Source organism: Lagenorhynchus albirostris, chromosome 13 (assembly GCF_949774975.1).
Source record: "Lagenorhynchus albirostris chromosome 13, mLagAlb1.1, whole genome shotgun sequence".
Lineage (NCBI taxonomy): Eukaryota > Metazoa > Chordata > Mammalia > Artiodactyla > Delphinidae > Lagenorhynchus > Lagenorhynchus albirostris.
The window spans coordinates 69,957,001-69,979,768 of NC_083107.1; the positions used below are offsets into that span (position 1 = coordinate 69,957,001).

General features: G+C 54.5%; 1 protein-coding gene and 1 non-coding gene across 3 annotated transcripts in view; one reads left to right on the forward strand and one right to left on the reverse strand.

Moving 5' to 3' along the window:
- The window catches only part of DNMT3A (DNA methyltransferase 3 alpha), a 101,254-nt gene that overhangs the window by 8,152 nt on the left and 70,334 nt on the right, over positions 1-22,768 (forward strand). For both annotated transcript variants that reach the window (XM_060170029.1, XM_060170028.1), the window contains exon 2: positions 19,552-19,799. In XM_060170029.1, the coding sequence (XP_060026012.1) occupies positions 19,734-19,799 (66 nt within the window). In that variant the 5' untranslated portion in view covers positions 19,552-19,733. The remainder of the gene's footprint in view (positions 1-19,551; positions 19,800-22,768) is intronic.
- On the reverse strand, positions 13,904-13,977 carry TRNAG-UCC (transfer RNA glycine (anticodon UCC)). Its single transcript has one exon. It is a non-coding gene; the product is annotated as a tRNA-Gly (tRNA).

Here is a 22,768-nt window from a genome sequence, read left to right on the forward strand (position 1 = left end):
TGTGACCCAAATGGTCTCGGTATGGACCTCAGGTGACCCAGCCCTGGCATGGCCTGGGGAGCCACGTGCAGGGAGGACAAAATGGGGCTTCAGGAGGCCCCTCCAGGGGTGGAGGGGATGCCTGGGAAACTCGTCTGGCATGTGGGCTCAAGCTGTGCCCGCCTCTGTGATCTGGAGGCCCAGGAGCAGGTGGCAGTGACCCAGGTGACAGGGTGGAGAGGTGAGGAGGGGCAGATATAAATTCCTCTGCCTGTTGCTTGGCAACAGTGCCCACCTCCCCCTTCCACAGTCCCGTCCCCCAGCCACTGCCCATGGGCGCCATCTTGGAGCTTGCTTTGCCCTCTGAGGCTGCCCCTGGTAAAGACAGCAGGAGAAAGGGTGTGTGGACTTCTCTGGCCCAGCCCCGCCCCACTCCGCCCCTGCAGTGAGGCAGGAAGATAAATAAAAGGACAGTAGCATGGAGGCAAGCCCAGAGCTGGTCCCTCTGCAGACCGCCCCCTGCCCCAGGCTGCTAGGGGACAGACGTGCAGTGCAAAGAAGTGACCGCGGGGCAGGCAGACCTTGATTTGCATCTCAGCCCTGCTACTACCATAGCTACGGAGGGACCTAAAAGTCTCTGAGCTGCGGGATTTTCATCTGTGAATCAGGGATAAGAATCACATTCACATCTTGCTGGTATTGCTTGAATCAAACGAAATACGAAATACGGTGTGAAAACTGTCAGCGCTGCGCCCAGCACATAGTAGGTACTCAGGAGGTGTGAGTTCTTTTTCTCTGAGTCGGGTCAGGACAGGGCTGCATGAGGGTGAATCTGGGGACCTGGTGAGGTGACCCCGTTGCAGGCCCCCTTGCCTTCCAAGACCCCACAAATGTTGCCTGTCATCCTCATCACCCCTTAGGGGTCGCAGGGCCTCCACTTCCTTTGTAAAGCCACGCTTTGGCTGGTTGATCTCTGAGTGCTCCGGCCAGCCCCGGCCATCTGCTCTCTGGGCCTTGAATCTTGATGTACTCCTGTCAGTTTCCTGAGAGTCCAAGCCCAGTGGGGACTCAGTAGGTCCCCCAGGCCCTGGGCCCTGGCCCTTCCTGCCCTCTGCTCTCTTTGGGTCCGGAGCAGGCAGCGGCCTCTCCTCTGGTTGCCGGGCCTGCGGGCAGGGCCGGCTCTGCCCCTGGCCCACAGGCATGGGAGGGCCTTGACCACAGCCGGCCTGGGAGCTGGCACACAGCACTGGCTCCTAATGGTTTTATTACCAGCAACAATGTGGTGCTTGTTGCCATCCTCTCACAGCCTGTGGTTCCCAGCCCAACTAGTGGTGGCCTGAGGGCCTGCCTGGTACTGGAAGCCCAGCTGGAAAGCCCAGTGGGGCAGGGCAATTGCCTCTGCATTTTCTTTTGTCAACACCCTCTGTGCAGCCTGGACTCTGAGATAGCGTGGTGATATGCTGAGGCCCCAAGCTGGCAGACCTGGCAGCTCTTGAGTTTTCTCTCCAGAGGGCCCTTGCTTCAGCTTCACAGATAATGTTTATCTATTCATTTATTAAAGACCTACTATGTGTCGGGCACTGGCTACAAAGATAAGAGAGACTGAGCTGGTTCTCAAGGACCCCGCAGGGGAGATGAGAGTCTGGCAAGGTGACCATTACATCGTAGGTGGGTGGAGAGAGCTCTGCAGCGTGTACCTGGAGCATTACGGGGGCTCAGAGAAGGGACATCTCATTCAAGGGGGGAGGGAAGAGCAGGAAAGGGTTTCTAAAGGAGGTGAGGCTGGAGCTGAGTCTCAAAGCGTAGGGGGCAGTTAGCCAGGTGGTCCAGGGCATTTTCTCCCATGATGTGGTGGGAGTGATGGGATATGGGGGATCATGGGATGTGAGGCTGGAGGGCTGGGCCGAGCTGGACCACGGAAGGCCGGGATGTTACCCATTCGTCGACGTTGGCCTTGGAGTAACGTGTCCATATTTGCGTCTGAGGAAGATCATCCCGGGGCGTCAAGGAGGAGCACTTGGGCAGCTGAGGCTGGGGTCGGGGAGCCCAGGCAGAAGGCTGGTGCAGGAATCCAGGGGAGCCGCAGTGCAGGTGTGGAGGAGGGCTGCTCTGTGAGGCATTTAGGTGGGAGTGACTGGGTGATGGAGAGGGTGAGGGGAGCTGGCTCAGCCCGCCGCGTGGGTGGAGGTGCCGTCCGTCCGCTGAGAGGGCTCGGCTGGAGGGAGTCTGGGAGAGATCTTCCCGTGGGAGGCAGGGCTAGAGTTGGGACTTGAGGGTGGTTAGGATTTGTGCAGGCGGAGCCTGGGCTGGGCCGGGCTTGCAGAAGAGGGAGGGCCTGTGTCACCAGGCCTGGATGTGGGGACCCAGGAAGGCGCAGGGTCCAGGTGATGGATTAGAAAGGCAGGCGCATTTTATTCCGTAACTGGTAGCAATCCCTGCAGATTTTTAAGGACGGAAGTAACGTAACCAGGCATTTGTACCACGTACATTGGGCATACTGATGTTTGGGGGGGGGCTTGAGCAGGGGCTTCTGCTTCTCAGGTGCTCCCCCGAAAGATGAGCTGCAAGGCCTAGACCCTGTTCCTCAACTCCCTGCTGCACAGCCTGGTCTGAGTGTCATCACCCTGACAGTGGTATGTGAATTGCAAAGTTGCCATCGCCCTGGGTTTAGAGGCAGGTCTGCCAGTGTAGGAGGGGATAAGATGGGCACAGCAGTTTTGGTAAACAAACAGAAAAGAAACAAAAACTGTTTCTCTAAAGTAGGAATATGAGTCTTTTGTGTGTCACAGGAAGAGCTGTTTCCAAAGAATTTCTAGAAAAGTGGCGTGAACCAGGTCAGCATCACTGAACCCGGGCAGAGGCAAGAGGCGGCGTGGCATTGTGCCAGGGCCACCAGGCTCGGTGCTGAACTGACAGTGGTTTCACCTTGGCCCTGCCACCTCCTAACTGAGTCCTCCTCAGGAAGATCGCTTCACCTCTCTTAGCCTCAATTTTGCCGTCTGCAAAGTGGAGACAACCTTCCAGACTTGTGTCATTTGTTTGTTTGTTTGTTTCAAACACTGCTTCTTGCCCTAAACTTGGATATTTTATGTCACGTGTCTTTTAAAAGAATCCTACAGTTGGCCTCCCTGGTATTTGCGGATTAAAATTCAGCTGTGCCTGGTCCCTGTCTGGCGCTGAAGAGGCACAGCCCCCCACCGCGCACGCCCCTCTTCCCCTGTCTCACATGCCAAGTTTCCTCTTGCTCTTTGCCTCCCGAGAGGCCTGACCGCCCCCCCAGTGGGTTTTGAGTTCCATGTTCCTGGGAAGCTCCACTTATCATGTTCCATTGACTCTCTTGTTCCCCAAACCTGGGTCACCCCAGTGTATTTGAAGAGCATCTGCTGAGCTAAATGGGAACTAGGGGAGGAGGTCAGTTCCTTGTCTCTTTTTAATGGAGGGGAGGGTCGGGTCTGTGTAGAGCTGCCCATGGCTGTGTGGAGAGCAGAGGACGAGGGAGGGAGAAGCTCTGACCCATCCAGGGCCTGGGCGGACCACGGCTAGGACCTTGCCCAGTAGCTGGCTTCTGTGCCAGGGAAAGGGGTGCAGGGCCCTGGTGGAGTCTGGGAGATGATCTCAGGGTGACCTCGGTCTGGATGGGGAGGCCAGCTTCCTCTGTGATCGGGCACACGTGGTGGCCATTGGGCTGTTTTGTGGCCCCTGTGACATGCAGCCATGGCCACGGGGAGACCTTGGAGGCATCTCTGCTCTCCGGAGGAGGCTGGGTGGGAAGCTAGCTCCTCAGCGGGGGCTCCTGTGGAGGTGGCGTTGGCGAGAAGGCCTGGGCCGGAGTCAGGCTGTGCCTGGCGGGGGGTAGGGGGGGTGGGGACCACTGTCAACTTGAGTGCGGAAACCAGTGTTTCCCTGGTTGGTACAGACCTGCGCTTGTACCCCTGTCACAGGGGCACCCTCTGGAAGCTGGTGTGTGTGGACCGAGGGTGTGGTGGTGTAATCACACGGAATGTACAGCATAATTAATCCGGCATACCCTTAATGGCATGCAGAATTGTGCTGCATGCTAATTAGGTGTACATGGTGAGCAGTTCACGTAACGTTTTTGTAATTGTTATTAGTTTTGCAGAGGCAAACTGAGCTTATGTGGTTTGTTTCTTCTTGCTGCGTTAGTTCTCCAGCACAGGCAATTCCTAGCTCTTGGAGGAATTCTACTGCAAATGTTTGTTTGTAGGGCAATGTTTTGTATTTTCTCTCAGAACAATGTTATGAATGGTTATGAGGTTCCCAAGCTGGTTTCCAAATGCCTCTTTGGCCCACACTTTAGGTGAAATGTGCGACGCGTATGCGGGGAGGCCTCGCCTGGGATTCTCCTGCTTCAGGTTCCTGGAGCCTGCCTGCATGTGTGTGTGTGTGTGTGTGTGTGTGTGTGTGTGTGTGTGTGTGTTTGCGCACACAAACATGTCTTTCTGCATGTGTCTGTGTATGTGAGTGTGCCCGTGTGGGTCTGTGTCTGTGTCTCTGTGTGTGCCTCTGACCCCTGAGGCCACAGTGGCAGGTTAAGGGTGCTGGTAAAGAGGTTATTTATTCTGGTTGCGAAGGCCCTTGCGCTGGGGGATTAGGGGAGGCCTCGCGGCATTAGCTGGGAGAGAGGACACTGGGTCAGGCCACAGCAGCCGTTCAGGAGCCAGCGAGAGCCATTCCTGGGCGTTGTCTGAAGTGAGAGTCTAGGTTTCTTAAGGACACTTTACTGGCCTTTCACCCTAATTAATGACATACTTTTTTCTTTTTGAATTTTTGCATTTAATTTTATTTATTTTTTTATACAGCAGGTTCTTATTAGTTACCCATTTTATACATATTAGTGTATCTATGTCAATCCCAGTCTCCCAGTTCATCCCACCCCCACCCCCACCCCTGCCGCTTTCCCCCCTTGGTGTCCACACGTGTGTTCTCTACATCTGTGAATGAGGTACTTTTTTAAAAAATTCATATTTATTGAGCGCCTACCATGTGCCAGGTATCACGCTAAACACTCGACTCAAATTCTGTCATATCTTAAAATAGACTCAGGAGGTAAGGACTCTCATTGTGTGGTTTGGTAAAGTGTGGCCTGCGTCTGAGCGGCAGAGGTTTGAGGTGGGTTCCGGCTGAGCCCCCTTAGGGCTGAAGGGGTGGATGAACTGCACCAGGGCCCCTGGGCCAGAGGCTAGTGATTCTGGGATGTGCTACCCAGAACCCTGGGTTCTTCCTCCTCTCGGGCCCCCTTTCCCCCCTGCAAGTGGTTTGGTTTCGGTTGGGGCAGAGAGTGAGGAGAAAGCAACCCAGGGAGCAGCAGGTGGTTCTGACAGCAGTGGGTTCTTTCATGCACTCTTGGGTGGGCAGGGGCTATGCTCCAGCAGCAGCTCCCAGACCCTGAAGACTCTTTGGGGGACCTCCTGGTTTGGGCCCGGGAGGGGGTCAGCTCTGTGGCCTGGGAGGAGTGTGAAAAGGTGCGGGCGGGGGAGCATCGCACGGATGGTATGAGGAGAGAGTGGTCCCAGGCAAGCCGGGGACCAGCTTCCAAAGGCCTGGGTGGGTGGGAGGCCGGCTGTCCCCGCTTCCCATGGTTCACAGACACCCTGACCTAGGTCCCTCACGACCCCCGGCACCCTGGGCATCTGGGGGCTGGCTGAGCCTGCGGACCCCGTAGCAGGCGCACGTCCTGGCCTGGGGCAGGTGGAGCAGGGCCCTTCCCGTTGGCGCACTGCCTTGGGGAGCTCTGGCAAGCGACCCCTAGAATTGAGCTTGTGGGGGGTCCCTCGAGGCACCGCAGCGCCGTGCTGGCGATGTTGCGGCTGCCTGGGAGTGATTTCACCCCCTCCTCTCTGCCTCAGGGGTCAGGCGGAACAGGGAGACCAGGGAGGGCCGGTGGCAGAAGAGCAGGGTGCAGGACATGACTCTGACCTCATCTGTTTCAGAAAACACACACATCCGTCTACACAAGAAAAGCCAAATGACTACGCAACAAACTGGTTAAAGACCCCTGGGAGGGTGGCTGAGGAGGAGCGGTAGGGGGTGGGGGTCCTGAGGGGTGGGGAAGGGGGCTGGGGGCCCTCTGGAAGGAGCCCCCCCTCGTGGAGGAGAGAATGCTGTGAACGTAGACACAAGCGTGTGGGAACAGGGGATGTGAGCTGGGGGCCTGGAATGATGGAGTCAGCTAGGCGAGGTGGGGGCCAGGTCAGAGCAGTAGGCTGAGGCCAGACTCGGAGAGCCAGCAGTGTAGGACCAGACCAGAGTTCAGATCTTACAGTGTGTGAAAATCACTGGCATCATCGGGTTTTTAAAAATAACAGCTTTATCGAGATATGATTCATATACCATACAATTCGCCCATTTAAACTGTGCGATTCGATGGTTTGTAGTGCGTTCACGGAGCTGTGCAGCCATCACCACAATTTCAGAACATTTCCATCAGGCATCGTAGGTTTGATTGAGGAAGCCGTGTGTGGAAAACCTTTGCCAAGAGGCTGGGGTGGGAGAGAGGGACACAGAGGCGGTGAGACGCGTTACAGGGTAACTGCCGAGGTCTAGACCTGTGGTCCCGAGGGCCTGGAGGGCAGGGGTGGAGAATAGGGGCCCGAGGATCAGGTGCCTGGTGCAACGTGGGGACTGAGGGGGCAGGTGGGACCTGAGTTCTCTGCGGGGTTTTGGGCTTTGGCAGCTGAGGGGAAGGTGCTGCCACCTCCACGTAGAGAGAGGAGCCACAGGAAACATGAAGCATCTGGTTCTAGAAGAGTAGGGTTTTAGGTAACTGCAAGTCATCCAGGTGGGGATGTCCAGAGAATAAAGTTGGAGGCCTTGCAGTAGGAAGTCTGCACTCATTTAAGCCCACGTATCTCAGCAGAGGAGAATCTAGGGTACAGCTGGATCACAGCGGGACCCGAGAGGGGTGCCCACTGGGCAGCAGTGAGAGCAAGACCCCAGCCAGCCAGGAGAAAGAGCGGAGGGGCCCGAGGGCCAAGAGCTTGGAGCCAAGGGGATAGAGGGAGCCAGAGAATCCCCTTGTTTGTGAACTTGCAGGGGTCTCCTGTCCACCCCAGTGCCCAGCTTGGCAATGACACTCAATGAGGGATCGCTGAGTGAGTGCTTGAAGCAGGGAATGATTAGCCGGCAAGGAGGCTGAACTGAGCTCAAGGACGCCAAGGATGGAAAAAGGCCCTTTGAAGCCGTGGGTGACTGTATCTGTCAGGGCCGACTCAGGAGACAGGAACCACATAGCGATTTGAACAGGCAAAGTTTAATAGAAAGACTTATTAATGATAACAGGAGATTGGAGTATTGAGAGATTGGCTAAGAAGTAAAAAGATCTGCAAAGAACACAGAAATAGCATATATGAGAACAGCAGCTACACCCAGGGCTGCCATGGAGCGCCCGAGGAAGAGGCCCCCAGGGCTGAGAACCTGGCCTTGATGCCCCTGGCTCCCTGGGTGACGGGGAAGTCACTGTGGTGCCACGTTGGCAGGACTTGCTGGAAACCTGCCCCCGGGACTCACTGGAAGTCCATCCTTCTGGGTCCCAAGGAAAGTTGTTCATGAGGAAGTATCTTGCTGGAGGTACAATGCTTCTAAACCACCCAAAAGGAGTATTGGGTGAAGCTGCTGGCTGCTCGCGGCTGTCGAACACTGCTGGAGCCAGGTGCTGGGGAAGCACCCTTGCTGCAGGCCAGGCACTGGAGAAGCTGTGGCTCGACAGGCCTGGCCACTAGGGGAGCCCCAGGGGCAGCAGGATCTGACTGCTGGAGCAGTTGTATACGATGCAGAAATCCTTCAAGAGAGCACACTGGTTCTAGGAAAGAAAACTCCTCCTCCTTCAATGTCTCTCCAGTGCCCTCTGCTGAGGGAGTTTGATGCCATGCCAGCTGGCAAAGGGGACATATTTAAGGGGCCTGGCTTCATTTTCACAGAGCAGGCAACGAAGGGTGAGTAAACTAACTGGCGCAGTCTGCTGCGCTGCACGGCTTGCATCTGCCCCCTTTTACACACATGTGGGCTCCCCTGCCACAACCAAACAGTTGTATTTCTACCTACCAAGACACAGCTATCCTGCTTCCCGTTCTTACCCTGTCTCCCAAATGAGGCGTCCCAGCACTCATTGTATCAATCACTGTCTACATGAACAACGCCTCACATTCAGTCACAGTCTCACTGAATATTCTGTTACCTAGAGACTAAACTGTAACGTTAACTTCTAACAACTTGTATATAAAATATAAATGATGGGAAGATGAAGGAAAAAGAAGAAAAGTGTTACCATGTACAAATAAACACACATCTATATCAAGTAACTAGAAAACATGCAAAACTACTATAGTTCTCATTTCTATATTTGTTCACAAGACCACGTCTGCCCTCCGGCTTCCTTCTCCCGTTTCCCGTCCTGCATCTCCTCTGCGCTCAGCTGGTACCTCAGCAGGGCAGGATTCTTCTACCTGGTGGAGTGACCCAAACCCTGATTCCCGAAGGATCTGAATCCTCGGTTGTCCTGCCTTTTCTTTTCTCGGTTCCTGTAGTTTTTCATTAACCCTTACTTTGGGGCATGGAAGTTCTAAGAGGTACCTGAGAGAATCCTCTGATTCCAGAAATTATCTTCCTGGCCCAGTTTCTCCTTGGTAACTAGGATCAATCACTCCAGCTTGTGGAGTAACTCCTTTTTGTCTGTTGGTTCAGCGGCATTAAGGGGGTCCCCAAAAGCCAGGTCAATGACTCGTCTTCCAGTGGAACCATTGCAGTGGCCTCTTGGCAGGCAGCATTCAGAGCCCCTAAACCTTGTCAGAGATGCGGGAGCGGGGCGGGGGCCAGATGCAGGGGTCAAGGGGAGAGTTAGTGAAGAGGCTCTGGAGCTGGCACGTGTGGACCGCTGTTTAGAGGAGGCTGGAAGGGCCAAGCATCACACAGGTGTGGACCGTGGGCCACCTCGGCTTGGGGGGAGGGGAGGACAGAATCAGACCCAGGCTCATGGCCGTCCAGACAGCGGGCCCCGCCAGGGTCCACATGGCTGATTCTCGTGTGGACTGTCAGCCTGGACCCTGTGCCCTGCCTCCTGGGGCGTGGGGAGCCCATCGACTGCCCCCGCACACACGACCCCGACCCCCGGCAGGGCTCCTGACTCACCATGTTCGGAAATGCGTGCTCCTGTACGGAACTCTGTATTGGCTCATTTTGGCTCCCAAGAACAACTTCAGCTCCTTACCAGTGTCTATTTTGGGTACAAACCTTTTTTTTTCCCTCTCCTCCCTGCTTTTGGGGCTGTGTCATGGTAACCATAAGTGTGAGCAGAGGAGTCTGATTCAGCTCGGCTCTGCCAGTGTGGCCACCATAATGGCAGCATTTGGTGTGATTAAAAACGCTCACGCTGGTGGTGCTCTGGCCTCGAGGGTGGTGTGAGAGCCACAAGTCATCTTGTTGTGACTTCAAAGCCAGACAGATGGGCTTTGAAGTGGGAACAGGATGGCAGGATTGCTGGCCCGTCGCCAGTGGCTTTTGGTATTCTATGGGCAGCTGGTGATTTGGGTGGGAAGGACGTTTCTGGAAGTCAGAGTCACGGTATGATGACACGCATCGCCCTCGTGTTGAGAGAGAATGAGCAATCAGAAAGTGGCACTGGGACCTCCCCCTCCCCCTCATCCAGCCCCGGTCTTGTGACCAAGGGTGGGGGAAGATGTGGCAGATAAACATCTCTGTCTGGGAGGCTGTGATGTCTCCTCTCGGCTTTCTGCTGCCCCCAGCTTACCAAGCTTATCACCACCCTGGCAGATGCTTGGGTGGTGTGGGGCACAAGATACTCTCACGTCTTCTGTCACCCACAGGACTCATTTGCACCTCCTCCTAAGGTCAAATAGGAAATTCAGCTGTGAGGCTGTTATCTACAGGCTGGTGTCACATCAGGGGCACGGAGAGCTGATCTGGGGTCTGTGTTACTCGTGCTCATCCGTGACCGGGTGTCGCCATGTTTGTAAGGACTCTTAAGTTAGATGGACCTGGACTCAGAATCCTGCCCTGGGACTTTCGACCTGCACTACTCTGGAGAGGTAATTAACCTCTCCAAGCCTCAGCTTATCCTTCTATAAAATGGGAATAATAGTAGAACCAACTTCATAGACTTCATAGGTTGGTTATGAGGATGAGACGGGACAATGCATGTCCCTTAGCACAGTGCTGGACACACGGTAGGCGCTCAGTAAATAGTAGGATGAATAAATGAATGAATGACTCCCTCATCGGCAGGGCACTGAACACGATGATTAGAAGCTTGGACTGCCTGTTACCACCCTTCCCCCTGCCCTCACAGCCGACAGGCCTCACCAGGAAAGGGAGACTAACTGGAAACTTTGTTTTCTGATCAATTCCTTGGGAAAGTTAACATGTTTACAATGGTCACGTGCTAATTGTAAGAGATCATGATGAAGTGGAAAACTGTGGGCTTCAGCGGGGGAAAGACCTGGGTTTGTATCTGGTTCCTCCACCCATGAACTGTGGGACCTTAGGCAGCTTTGCTAACCTCTCCATACCTCATTCTTCTCATCTAGAAAATGGGGATAAAAATAGTCTCCACTTCAGAGGGTTGGAGTGAGGTGTGAGGATGTACAAGATGTTGAAATTGTAAAGCTCTTTTCACAGGGCCTGGCGGGTTGTAAGAATCGTAATCAGTACAAGCTCCATTTGAGTCAAGTACACTCACGGGCACTCCAGGGATGTCAACAAAGGAGAGAAAACTGTGGGCTGGGTTAGTCAGGGACTAATAATTGTTAAAATTTATTGAGTATATTCTTTGTGTCAGGCACTCTTGTTGGCATGTTTCTTAAAGCAAATAATTTTAATGTTATTTCATCCATTCTTTTTTTTTTTTTTTTTTTGGCCCCGCCGTGCGGCTTGCAGGATCTGAGTTCCCTGACCAGTGAGGGAATCGAACCTGGGCCCCCTGCAGTGGAAGTGTGGAGTCCTAACCCCTGGACCACCAGGGAATTCCCTGTTAGCATTTTTAATACATCTCACTTTAATTCTCACAACAGGCCTGTGAAGTGGCAAGTGTTATTTTCCCCATTTTACAGCTGAGAAAACTTATGCACAGTTATGCCTCAGGTCACACAGCTGACGCTAATACAGACAGAATTTGAACCCACGCAGTCGGGCATCCCAGGGAAGACTTCAGGAGGTTGAGATTAGTATATGAGTCAGGACCGTCAGCCGCAAGGCACAGACTCACACCAAAGTAGGGAAAGTCTCACATTACCGGGAGGTTCAGAGATGCCCTGCCTCCAGGTACAGCTGGGTCCGGGGGCCCAGACAACGGCCTCAGTGTTCCAGCGTCTATCTCCATCCCTCAGGCAAGCTTTCCCCAATGCAGCCAGCAGCTCCTGACCCACGTCCCATCACGTTAGCATCTTTCCTTTGCACCAAAACGCTCCTGGGGGGCCTCTGATTGGCCCCGCCTGGTCACACGCTCACTCTGTGACTAGGGTGAGGGGTGGGGTCGGCACAAACACCACAAAACCCCACTGGGAAGGAGGGGAAGGTAACTAGATCGAAACCAGCAAAGTCCACTGCAAAAAGGGCAGACTTCAGCTAGAGGGGTGAAGAAGGACCTGGTGCAGAGACGGTCAGATATTTTTCAGCAATTCAAAGAGAGGACTTGAGATGGAGCCGGAGGGGCTCTTAATGGTGGTCACATTAGGGTTGTTTTTGATGGAGGAAGGATCTGGGTTTGTGGGCAATTATGGTTTTGTTTCTGGAAGAGGATGATTCCTCGCCGGCCCTTGTTGAGGTGAGACTGGGGTGACGATCTAGTCGGTGCTGGTTGGAGCAGGCTTGGAGGTGAGGCTTTGGGGTGATTGATTGGCTCAGGGGGTGCTGATGGGGTTGGGATCGGTGAGGAGGGTGGGAATGGTGCTGGGGACGGTGTGGTGGCAGAGGTGGGAGGTGACGCAGCAGGACGGTCTGGAGGCTTCGGGAGATGGTTGAATTGTGGGTCTTGGGTCTGAGATGGACTGATGAGCGAGCTGGGCTGTGGTTAGGGATGTGGGCAGCAATGGCATGTCGACGTGCAGTTAGGGGGGAACATAAGGGAGGTGCACCATGCTGCACATGGGCTGGACTTGGTGGAAATGATGTGTTGCGAGAATTAAACATTTCGTGAGGGATGTGATGGTGGGGCGGGGAGGGAGGTACCACTTTTAGAGCGGATGATGGAACTCTGTGTGGGGGTGAGGAGCTGATGATGGGTGTTCTGTGGGACGTGACGGTTTCGTAGCGTAACAGAGGTGGAAGGACTTAGCTGCACTCTTATGGAGGAGGATGGAGGCCAAACCCATCCAATGGTTGCAGCTGGATGTAAGCCCTCATTCCCAGACCCATTCTCTCTTTTTAAAAATTACTTTTTATCTCTTCACAGTATGACATGCATATAATTTAAGAAGTAAACAGGACTAACATCTCTTCACCAAATGCAGTTGTTCCTTGTCTCCTTCCACCTTCTTCTTCTCAGAGGCAACCACTTTTAGCTGTTTCTTCTAGCGATTTTGCATCTCATGGGTCTGAGTAATGTTCATATTTTTGACTCTTCCATTGTAGACATTTTCCATTGATTTCCTATTTGGTAAATAAGAATTTAGCTCTCTTATATGGCCAACCATGACATTCTACCCAGCCAACCCCCTCAATATTTCTCGTGGTAGACATACTATGAATAATACCTTACCAGGGGTCTTCCCTGGTGGCACAGTGATTAAGAATCCACCTGCCAGTGCAGGGGACACGGGTTCGAGCCCTGCTCCGGGAAGATCCCACATGCCACGGAGCAACTAAGCCTGTGCACCACAACTACTAAGCCTGCGCTCTAGAGCTTGTGCGCCACAACTACTGAGCCCTTGTGCCGCAACTACTGAAGCCCACGCGCCTAGAGCCCGTGCTCCGCAACAAGGGAAGCCACCGCAATGAGAAGGCCCCGCACCGCAACGAAGAGTAGCCCCCGCTCGCCGCAACCAGAGAAAAGCCCGCACGCAGCAACGAAGACCCAACGCAGCCAAAAATAAATAAATTAAATAAATAAATAAATAAATAGTACCTTACCAGTGTTCTTTCAAAAATGTCTTATGCCTATAATAACATACATATATGTATGCGCGTAGCAGGCAGGATAATGGCCCTGCAAAGACGGCCACATCCTAATCCCCTGAACCCGTGAATGTGTCACCTTATGTGGCAAAAGAGACTTCACAGATGTGGTTAAGTTAAGGATCTTGAGATGGGGAGATTTATCCTGGATCATCTGGATGGGCCCAGTGTCATCATCAGGATCCTTGAAAGTGAAAGGCAGAGGCAGGAGGGTCAGAGTAATGTGATGGGAGAAAGACTGGCCATTGCTGGCTTTGAGGATGGAAGGGAGCCAGGAGCCAAGGAATGCGCGCAGCCTCTCGAAGCTGAAAAAGTTAAGAAAATGGAACCTCCCCAGGGCCTGCAGAAAAGCATGCAGCCCGCCAACACCTCGATTTCAGCCCAGTGACGAGAACCATTTTGGACTTCTGACTTCCAGAGCTGCAAGAAACAAATTTGTGCTGTTTTAAGCCATTAACTTTGTGGTAATTTGTAACAGAAGCAATAGGAAATTAATACACCAGGCAATATGTCTACATCCACATACATACATACAAACATGCATACTTATGTATGTCATGTACACATACTTGTTAAATCAACTCATGCAACTGTTCACAGCTGAGCTTTATACTGTACTACAATAGTTTCCTTTTTTCCCCCTGAAATGAATAATTACCTTGTTTCTTTTTCTTAACTGACTTTTGTCGTTTTAAAAACTTATTTATTTATTTACTTAATTTGGCTGCACTGGGTCTTGGCTGTGGCGCGCAGGAGCTTCACTGCTGCGTGTGGGATCCAGTTCCCTGACCAGGGATCGAACCTGGGCCCCCTGCATTGGAAGCGCAGAGTCTTAACCACTGGACCACCAGGGGAGCCCCTACCTTGTTTCTTTATCTGCCTTATTTTCTTTATACCTTTTGCCCATTTCTGCTACACCTCCTAATAGCTGTCTGTATGGCTTCCAAGAGGGCGGTCACATCAAGTGTTATGTTTCAGTTCCATTTTTTGAGTTATCCGCTCTATTGCTCTCGGGGCATGTGGCATAGTTAGCTGCCGTCCGGTGACTTCTTTTTATTGTCCTCCTTGGCATTCCCTTTGCCTTCCTTCTGGTTGGAATTCCTGTTTTCTGGAGCCCATGTCTTCTTGCTTGTTTTACTCCCCCGTTTGGAGCCCATTGCCCAGGACAGGTCTTCATCTTTATCCAAATCCATTCAGTTCCTGAGTTCAGACCACAGAGTAAAAACAGCAAATGACACCTGTAGTTTTGTCAGATTAAAAAGACAGTTCAGGCTTCCCCGGTGGCGCAGTGGTTGAGAGTCCGCCTGCCGATGCAGGGGACGTGGGTTCGTGCCCCGGTCCAGGAAGATCCCACATGCCGCGGAGTGGCTGGGCCCGTGAGCCATGGCCGCTGAGCCTGCGCGTCCGGAGCCTGTGCTCCACAACGGGAGAGGCCACAACGGTGAGAGACCCACGTACCGCAAAAAAAAAAAAAACAGTTCAGCGGAAGCAGCTTAAGTGTCCATCGACAGATGAATGGATAAAGAAGATGCAGCACATATATACAATGGAATATTACTCAGCCATAAAAAGGAACGAAATTGAGTTATTTGTAGTGAGGTGGATGGACCAAGAGCCTGTCATACAGAGTGAAGTAAGTCAGAAAGAGAAAAACAGATACCAGATGCTAGCGCACATATATGGAATCTAAAAAAAAAAAAAAGGTTCTGAAGAACCTAGGGGTAGGACAGGAATAAAGATGCAGACGTAGAGAATGGACTTGAGGACACGGGGAGGGGAAAGGGTAAGCTGGGATGAAGTGAGAGAGTGGCATGGACTTATATACACTACCAAATGTAAAATAGCTAGTGGGAAGCAGCTGCATAGCAAAGGGAGATCAGCTTGGTGCTTTGTGACCACCTAGAGGGGTGGGATAGGGAGGGTGGGAGGGAGACGCAAGAGGGAGGAGATATGGGGATATATATTTATGTATAGCTGATTCACTTTGTTATACAGCAGAAACTAATACACCATTGTAAAGCAATTATACTCCAATAAAGATGTTAAACAAAAAAACAAAGAAAACCCCCAAAAGATACATGTACCCCTATGTTGATAGCAGCACTGTTCACAATAGCCAAAACATGGAAACAACCTAAATGTGGTACATATAGACGACGGAATACTACTCAGTCATAAAAAAGAACAAAAAAGGCCATTTGCAGCAACATGGATGCAACATGAGATTGTCATACTAAGTGACAGTATTATCATGCTATCCACTAAGATTATCATACTTTCTCAGAAAGAGAAAGACAACTATCATATGATATCACTTATATGTGGAACCTAAAATAAGGCACAAATGCACCTATCTACGAAACAGAAACAGACTCATAGACACAGAGAACAGATTTGTGGTTGGCAAGAGGGAGGGGGGAGGGAGAGGGATGGACTGGGAGTTTGGGGTTGGTAGATGCAAACTATTACATTTAGAATGGATAAACAATAAGGTCCTAATGTATAGCACAGGGAACTATATTCAATAACCTGGGATAAACCATAATGGAAAAGAGTATAAAAAAGAATGCGTATAAAAAAGAATGTATAACTGAGCCACTGTGCTGTGCAGTAGAGATTGCCACAACGTTGTAAATCAACTCTACTTCAATTAAAAAAAAAAAAAAACGTTCAGTGGTAGAGGGCATGGTGGTGCCCTTCCATGGTGGAAGCACTGCAAGTTGGAGTCTTCCCTCGGATGTCTAGTGGTCCTTGGTTGTCCTTTCAGGGTTAAGAACAGGGGACTAAAAAGCTGATTGGAAGCTGGCTGACTTGCAGGTCCACATTGGCTGACCTAAACAAGCCATTTGGAAACCATTTGGGTTCTGGTGTCAATATCTGTATCCTTAGGCCTTTCTTCTTGCACTGGTAAGATTCCCCAGAGAAGAAGGTAAGGTCTGGCTGCCACTATTCTAGGAGCCCAGTGGGGGACTAGCCTGGGGGACTCAACCTCAGCGTTGAAAATAACCTTCATCTCCTTGGTTTTTGTTTATTACTCTTGCTGTCAAGGGTGCTTGTCGACTCTCTGCGCAAAGACCCTCTGTTTTGTGCTCTCTGGAGAGTAAATCTCAGACTTCTGGGGGAGGTGGATTTAAGGATCTTACTTCTTTCATTCGATCCTTTTTATTTTCACACATGCATCCTCTTCACCCCTGGTCCCGGAGATACATGGTGCTATCATGCCATGTGTCTTTAAAGGATTCTGTTATAAATCACTTGTCATGTGCTGTCTGAAATTTGCCTGCCACAAATCTGCTTTCCAGACCCCCACATCTTGTTGGTGGTGTCTCCTCTCTGTTCCACCCAATCTTGTGACTTTATGTCTTCTTTATTTTTTTTTGGCTGCACCATGTGGCATGCGGGATCTTAGTTCCCCAACCAGGGTTCGAACCCATGCGCCCTGCAGTGGGAGCATGGAGTCTTAACCACTGGACCACCAAGGAAGTCCCTTTATGTCTTCTTTAAAAAAATCTTTCTACTACATTGGATTTAGAAGGTAGCGCCCTTGGGTGTGTAGAATCAAAATCCCATTCCTTTTCCACGGCAGTTTTGTAACTGGAGCGGTGAGGATGGTGACCATGTCAGTCGCGATACCAAGACATTTTCATGATAGGATTCCTCAAAACAACTTTTTTTAAGTTGTTCTAAAATTATTCATGGCCACTGTGGATGTTAGCAGTATGAAGGAGAAACTAAAAGCTGCCTGTTGTGGGGGTAGGGCTCTTGGCAAGGGTTTTTATTTGGTGGTGGTTTTGTGGTGCAGCCCTTGGCATGCGTGAGGAGGACGCTTTGGTGCCAGGAGCAGCAGGGCCGTCATGTCACGGTAGACACACGCTGCTGTGTTGGGACCGTGGGCCCAAGAGCAGGTCTCTTCCCTCGGCAGGACTGCTTGGGAGAAGAAGGAAGCTTCTAAGGACGGGCGGGAAGCGCTGTGTTCAGGCCTAGAACTTGGCCACCACGGTGGGCTCTGGAGCTGTGCAGTGCATGGCCTGCCCAGCCATGTGCTGGATGGTCTTAGACGATGCTGGGTGGCTTTGAGGGACACTTACTGACAAGGCTGTTCCATTGAGTTACACAAAGGAACCGAAAGACTGACCCAGGTCAGCTGTGTTTGCTGTGAGACAGCGTGCAGCTCATGTCGGAGGGGTGAGCAGAGGAAGGGGCGGAGGAAAGAGCCTTTCCTTTCCTTTCCGGGGTGTTTGCCGTCGGGGTCAACACCCTGCGATGTTCTGCGTTTCCCTCCTGCTTCCTTCCTCTTGTCACTAGCCGCCAGAGGTTCTCTGAAAGCTTTTTCTTACAGAAGCCCCTGGATGTTTCTAGGCCTCAGGGCAGCATTGAGACACATACCCGGGAGAGGGCTGTCTGCCCCTGACGTACTCTGTGCCTGGCTCGGACTCCATTCTAGGGCTCTCGGGGCTCCTGGAGATGGCCCAGCCTCGTAGGATCCTGCCCTTTGCCTTTGGGGCCTCAACAGCCTGGCAGGGCAGGGCTAGGAGACGTTCTTGAAGATCATCTAGTCGACCTCTTCCATTTTATGGATGAGGAAGCTAAGGGCCAGAGAAGTTCTTCCCGGGTTCAGTGTTCTTCCCAGCCTACCCTGCCTCTCTCAGCTTGCCCATCCTTTGGAAGATTTTGATGTGGTGGGTGATCGGGGATCTGTGCTAACAGACAAGGGGTGGGTTTGAGGGGGACTCGCGGGCTGGCTGATGACGGTCAGAAGCCTTGTGGAGTTCTGGGTTGGCCCGGTTGTCTGATGGGCTCTCGGGGTTGTTTCTGTGGGGTGGTGTAAGCTGGGGGACGGAGCTTCATAGAGACGCCCTCAGAGCCCTAGAGTCAGAGATCTGGATTCAAGCCTCTGCCCTGATACTGAAACACGGGTAAGCCTTAGCCTTTTGCAGCCTTAGATTCAATAGTAGATGGTACTAATACTTGTAGCTGCCCAAAGAGGAAGACCCGTCCCGGGCTTTGCACCGCATGGGACACACGGATTTGCTCTCCCTCCTGAACCCACATAGCAGACGTTCCTCGGCCCAGCACTGCGCCCAGCCTGGACCAGCGCTACACCTGCGGCTTCCTTAGGGCTCACCTGGTGGGGTGAGGGGGGTGGGGGGTGGGAGCACCTTCAGCCTGTCCAGGCTCTAACTTATGGGGCCCCTCGTGTCCGGGCCCTAAGGAGGCTCCTCCCAGCGCCAGCTTCCCCCTCCACACCCCCCCACCTCCCAGCCCAGCGCCCATCCCTGGGGAGGGGCTGCACCCGTGGGAGACCCAAGCCTGTGCCTTCTCCGGTTCCTGGTTTTCCAGGGAGCTCTGGCTGGAGGGGGATGGGAGAAGCAGCCCTGGAGTTGGGGGGGTGGGGAGCGGGGGAAGCAGAACCGGGAACTGGAAGTGGAAGGGTGTGGGTGGGCCCGGATCCAGCCTGCCTCCCACTTTCCTCCTCCTGCCAGGCCCCTCCCCGTGCTGGCTGGCCCTCGGAGGCAGGGGCTGGGCCCAGGCTCCTCCTGGGGGGCGAAGAGCCGGAGATCTCTCTGCGGCTCCTCCGAACCAAGGGGGTGAAGCCGCGACACCCCCCCCCGCCCCCGCCCCAGCTGAGGCCTGTGGCCCAGCCTTTGTTAGTTCACTGGCGAGGCCCGCACCTGAAGCAGGGAGGCCGAAAAGCCCCTAAAATTCAGCCATGTGCGTTCGCAGGGCCCCCTGGAGCCCACAGTTCCCCAAGGCAGGTGGGGCTGGTTCGCGGGGTGCCGGGGGAGCGGCCTGGCATCCTCCCTCGCTCCGTGCGGCTGCCGCCTCGCCCCCCGCCCCACCCCGGGGCGTCCCCTGGACAGCCCTGCAAACCCAGGCCTTCAGCCTGGCCGCAGTCCGGGTTCACCCTCAGCCTTCTCCGGGCCCAGGCGCCGGCCCTAAAGTGAGGTGACATTCATCTCACTACATCCTGTGACTGCGGCTCACTTCCTCCACGTGGTGGGGGCGGGGTGGGGGTAGGGGCGCGGGGAGGACAGATCAGAAGGAAAATGTAGCCGGCTGGGGACCTCTGGGATTTCCCGGGGGGGCGGGGGGGGGAGGCTGCGGGAAGCTTTCAAAGGAAAGAACAGCCGTGAATGAAGAGACGGGAGGGGGCGGGAGGCGGCTGGAAGTCCCACAAGTGGCGCCCACTGTGCCTCGGCAACTGTCGCGCGTTGGAGGCAGGTGCGGCCCTCCTGCCGATTCGGCCTCGGTGCCCGCATCGCTGGGTGCCCGCATCGCTGGGTGCCGGGTCGGCCTGCGCCTGGGAAAAGGACTCAGGCCAGCGGGGCCCCGGGGCCGAGGGTCTGGCCCTGGGAGCCGGTGGCTGTCAGCTGGGGCCTGGGGTGGAGGTGGCTTGCCCTGCTGACCCCTCTTCTCTTCCCCCCACAGGTGGAGCCACGGGAAGCCCAGCCCCACAGACAGCCTGAGGCCGCGTTTCACCCTCGGCGCCGGGATCTATGTTTAAGTTTTAACTCTTGCTTACCAAGACCACGATAATTCCTTCCCCAGAGGCCAGCAGCCCCCCAGCCCCGCGCAGCCCCAGCCTGCCTCCCACCGCCCAGCTGCCCGCGATGCCCGCCAGCGGCCCCGGGGACGCCAGCGGCCCCGCTCCGGAGCGGGGGGAGGAGGAGCGCAAGGTGAGCAGCCGCCTCTGCTGGGGGTGCTGGGCGCTGGACCGCGCCGCTCCGTCCTCACACGGGCCTGTAGGGAAGATCTATCTCCCTGTTTTGGTGATGAGCAAACTGAGGCTTGGAGAGGTTAAATCCTGGTGGTCAGGCTCCGGGACCCAGTCTTCAACCCCCGTGGTGTGTGAGCAGAGCTTCAGACCCCAGGCGTGTGCGATTGTTAGGGCTGGCCTTGCAGGGTCCTCACATCTGGCTTCCTTTCTGGATCGGCCTCTTACTAGCTGTGTGTCCTCAGGTGAGTCACTTTACCTGGGTTAGCTGCCTCTGTTTCCCCAGGGGGGTTAGTAGCTTTGGGGAGGCCAAAGACAAGTTCAGGGGGCTCTGTAGATGGGAGGCCTCGTGAGGGCTCCCCCGGCGGCACAGACAGCGAGGCTCACCGCGGTGCATGGCGCGCTGTGTGCTGTGTGCTCAGGGTGGCACCAGTCACAGTGGAGATGGTGATTTCCCTCCCCTGCCCCATCCCTGGCGCTGAGCAAGTGTCACTTCTGGCCATGGAGCTAGTGACCTCCTTGTTTTTGGAGCCCCATGAGGGGTGACCTCTTTGCCCTTCTGCTCAAGTCCAGAATGGGCCTAAATCAGTTAGAGGAGATGCCAGCAGACTGGTAGGTGTCCCTGCCGGCTTTCGACAGGCAACCTCGGGACCTCACCAAGCCGTGTCCACCTGTAGGCAAAGCCATTCGAATCCCCAGCACGTGGACTCTTCTTCCCTTCTGTGGAACGGTAGACCCTGCCGCCACCCTTCCAGGGAAGCTGCACCAGCCAACGGCCTTCCCGGGGCGTCCCGTCTGCCATGCCCTGGTCCCCGCAGTTCCCTCTGCCTGTTCTCCTCTCCCTGAGCGGCAGTGAGGGGTGGTGATACTTGGTGGTATCTGAGAGCTTCTGGGGCACAGTTTGTCCTCCTGGAACCAGGGTGGACACCTGACACCAGGTGTGGGACCACTGAGCGCTCTGAGGGGGTCAGCTCTGGTGATCCGCCATCAGCGGCAGTTCTGAGACCTGCTCCCTGCCCACCCTCCCGCCGCGCGTGCTCAGCTCCTTCTGGGCTTGCTCATTCTTAGAGCCAGTTTCTGCCTTCTGGGTGGTTTCCATCCATTTGGTCCTTGAGGACAGCCCTTGAAACAAGTGGGGCAAGGACAGATGGCCCTGGTTTGGAGATGAGGAAGCTGAGCCCAGCTTATCAGTGGGGGGTCCAGATGAGAGCCTGCTCTCCTGTATCGGAGTCTTTTTCACTGCCCCACCTGCATGGTTACGGACACACACACACACACACACACACACGCACGCACGCACGTGCGTGGATGCGTGCACGAAGCCCAGACGCCTGTCTTTCCAGCCCAGGATCCTGCAGAGTGCCACGGGACTGGGGACCGTGTATACCCCCAAGCTGGGAGGAAAGTGCGTGCTGCAGCCCACTGGGTGGGGCTCCTAGGGCTTACAGGTCAGTCCCTTTCTTTCCGATCCCGCGGACGCAGGCGGCAGCAGACCCAGACCCTGCCGCCATAGAGTCAGGGCCACCCGCACCCACCTGTGCTCTTGAGTGGCAGCTGTGGCCATGGATAATTCCCTTCCCTCCTTGGGCCTGGCTTTGCTCCTCCGTTAGATTAGGTGACCCTGACCCCTCCCCCGGTCCGATGTCCCGACTGGTGCTGACACAGCTCCGTGTCCATGCACTTGCAGTTGGTGGTCAGCTGCCCCCCGCCCCCCAGTTGGAGGAGGAGGGGCAGCCGAGCCACATTTCTCCTGTTACTGGACAGGGCTTCCCTGGGCCGCAGAGCCCCCGGCCCCTCCCATGGAGAGCCGCAGACAGGCTCTCCATCATGACAGTTCAGGACAGGGAAAAAGCACTGGACAGAGAGTCCCGAGTCCCGGGCCCCAGGCCTGAAGATGTCACTTATTGGAGATGTGGCTTCAGGCCCTCTGGGCTTGCGTTTGCTCAGCTGTAAAATGGGGATAGTAACTCTAGCTGTGCCTGTTTTATGGGGTGGTTGTGGAAGTCAGATGAGGTCACGGGCATGGAGCGAGTGCCCTGCAAACAGCAAAGTCTGGTCCAATTATGAGGGATTACGATGGCTATTATTATCCACCCATAGTAACTGTTCTGGCTCAAGAGGCAACAAACACACACCCAGGCCCAGAGCTGGTGCTGATAGAGGGAGCTGACAGATGGGGGCTGGGGTGTGGGGGGCGCTCTCCCCGGTGTGCGTGCTGGCTCACCTGGTACACCTCCCTGGCACCGCTGGGCTGGTTCCCGTGCAGCCCCCAGGAGGGCAGGCAGAGACGCTGACAGCCGCCCACGGCAGCCCGTGAAAGCCAGGCCTGGGGCAGGGGTGCCGTGTGGCTGGAGAGTGGAAGATGGGTTTGGGCCGCAGCCCAAGGAGCCTGGCAGAGTTTCCAGGGGCACCTGGCACAGAGGAACTGTTTGGTGAGCCAGAGGGCAGGGGTGTGGCTGCCCACTGGCCCCTTCACCACCTGGCCCCATGTGCCCTTCCCGCCTGCCCCTCCCCCCCCCACCGGCCACGCCTCCCTGTACCTTTCACTCCAGTACTTCCTGGAGCTGCCAGGCCTTTGTTTATGCTGCTTCCTCTGACTGATGTGCCCTTTCCCTAATTTTCTCTCCTCTCTGATCAAAGCCCTGGCTTCAGTCTGTCTTGAATTACAGAGAGAACCCTTGGTTCTCAAAATGTGATCCCTAAATCAGCGGTACCAGCAGCACCTGGAAGGCTTAGCAATGCAAAAGCTCGGGCCCCACCCTAGACCTGCTGAATCAGAAACTCTGGGGAGGGGACCTAGCAATCCTTGTTTTTACCAGCCCTCTAGGGGATTTGAGAAGTACTGGTGTGGATAATATCCAGCCCCCCGCAGCTGCCCCAGGAGGGCAGGACCCCAGCCACCGTCGTCTGGGTGGATCTTCAGGGCCTGAC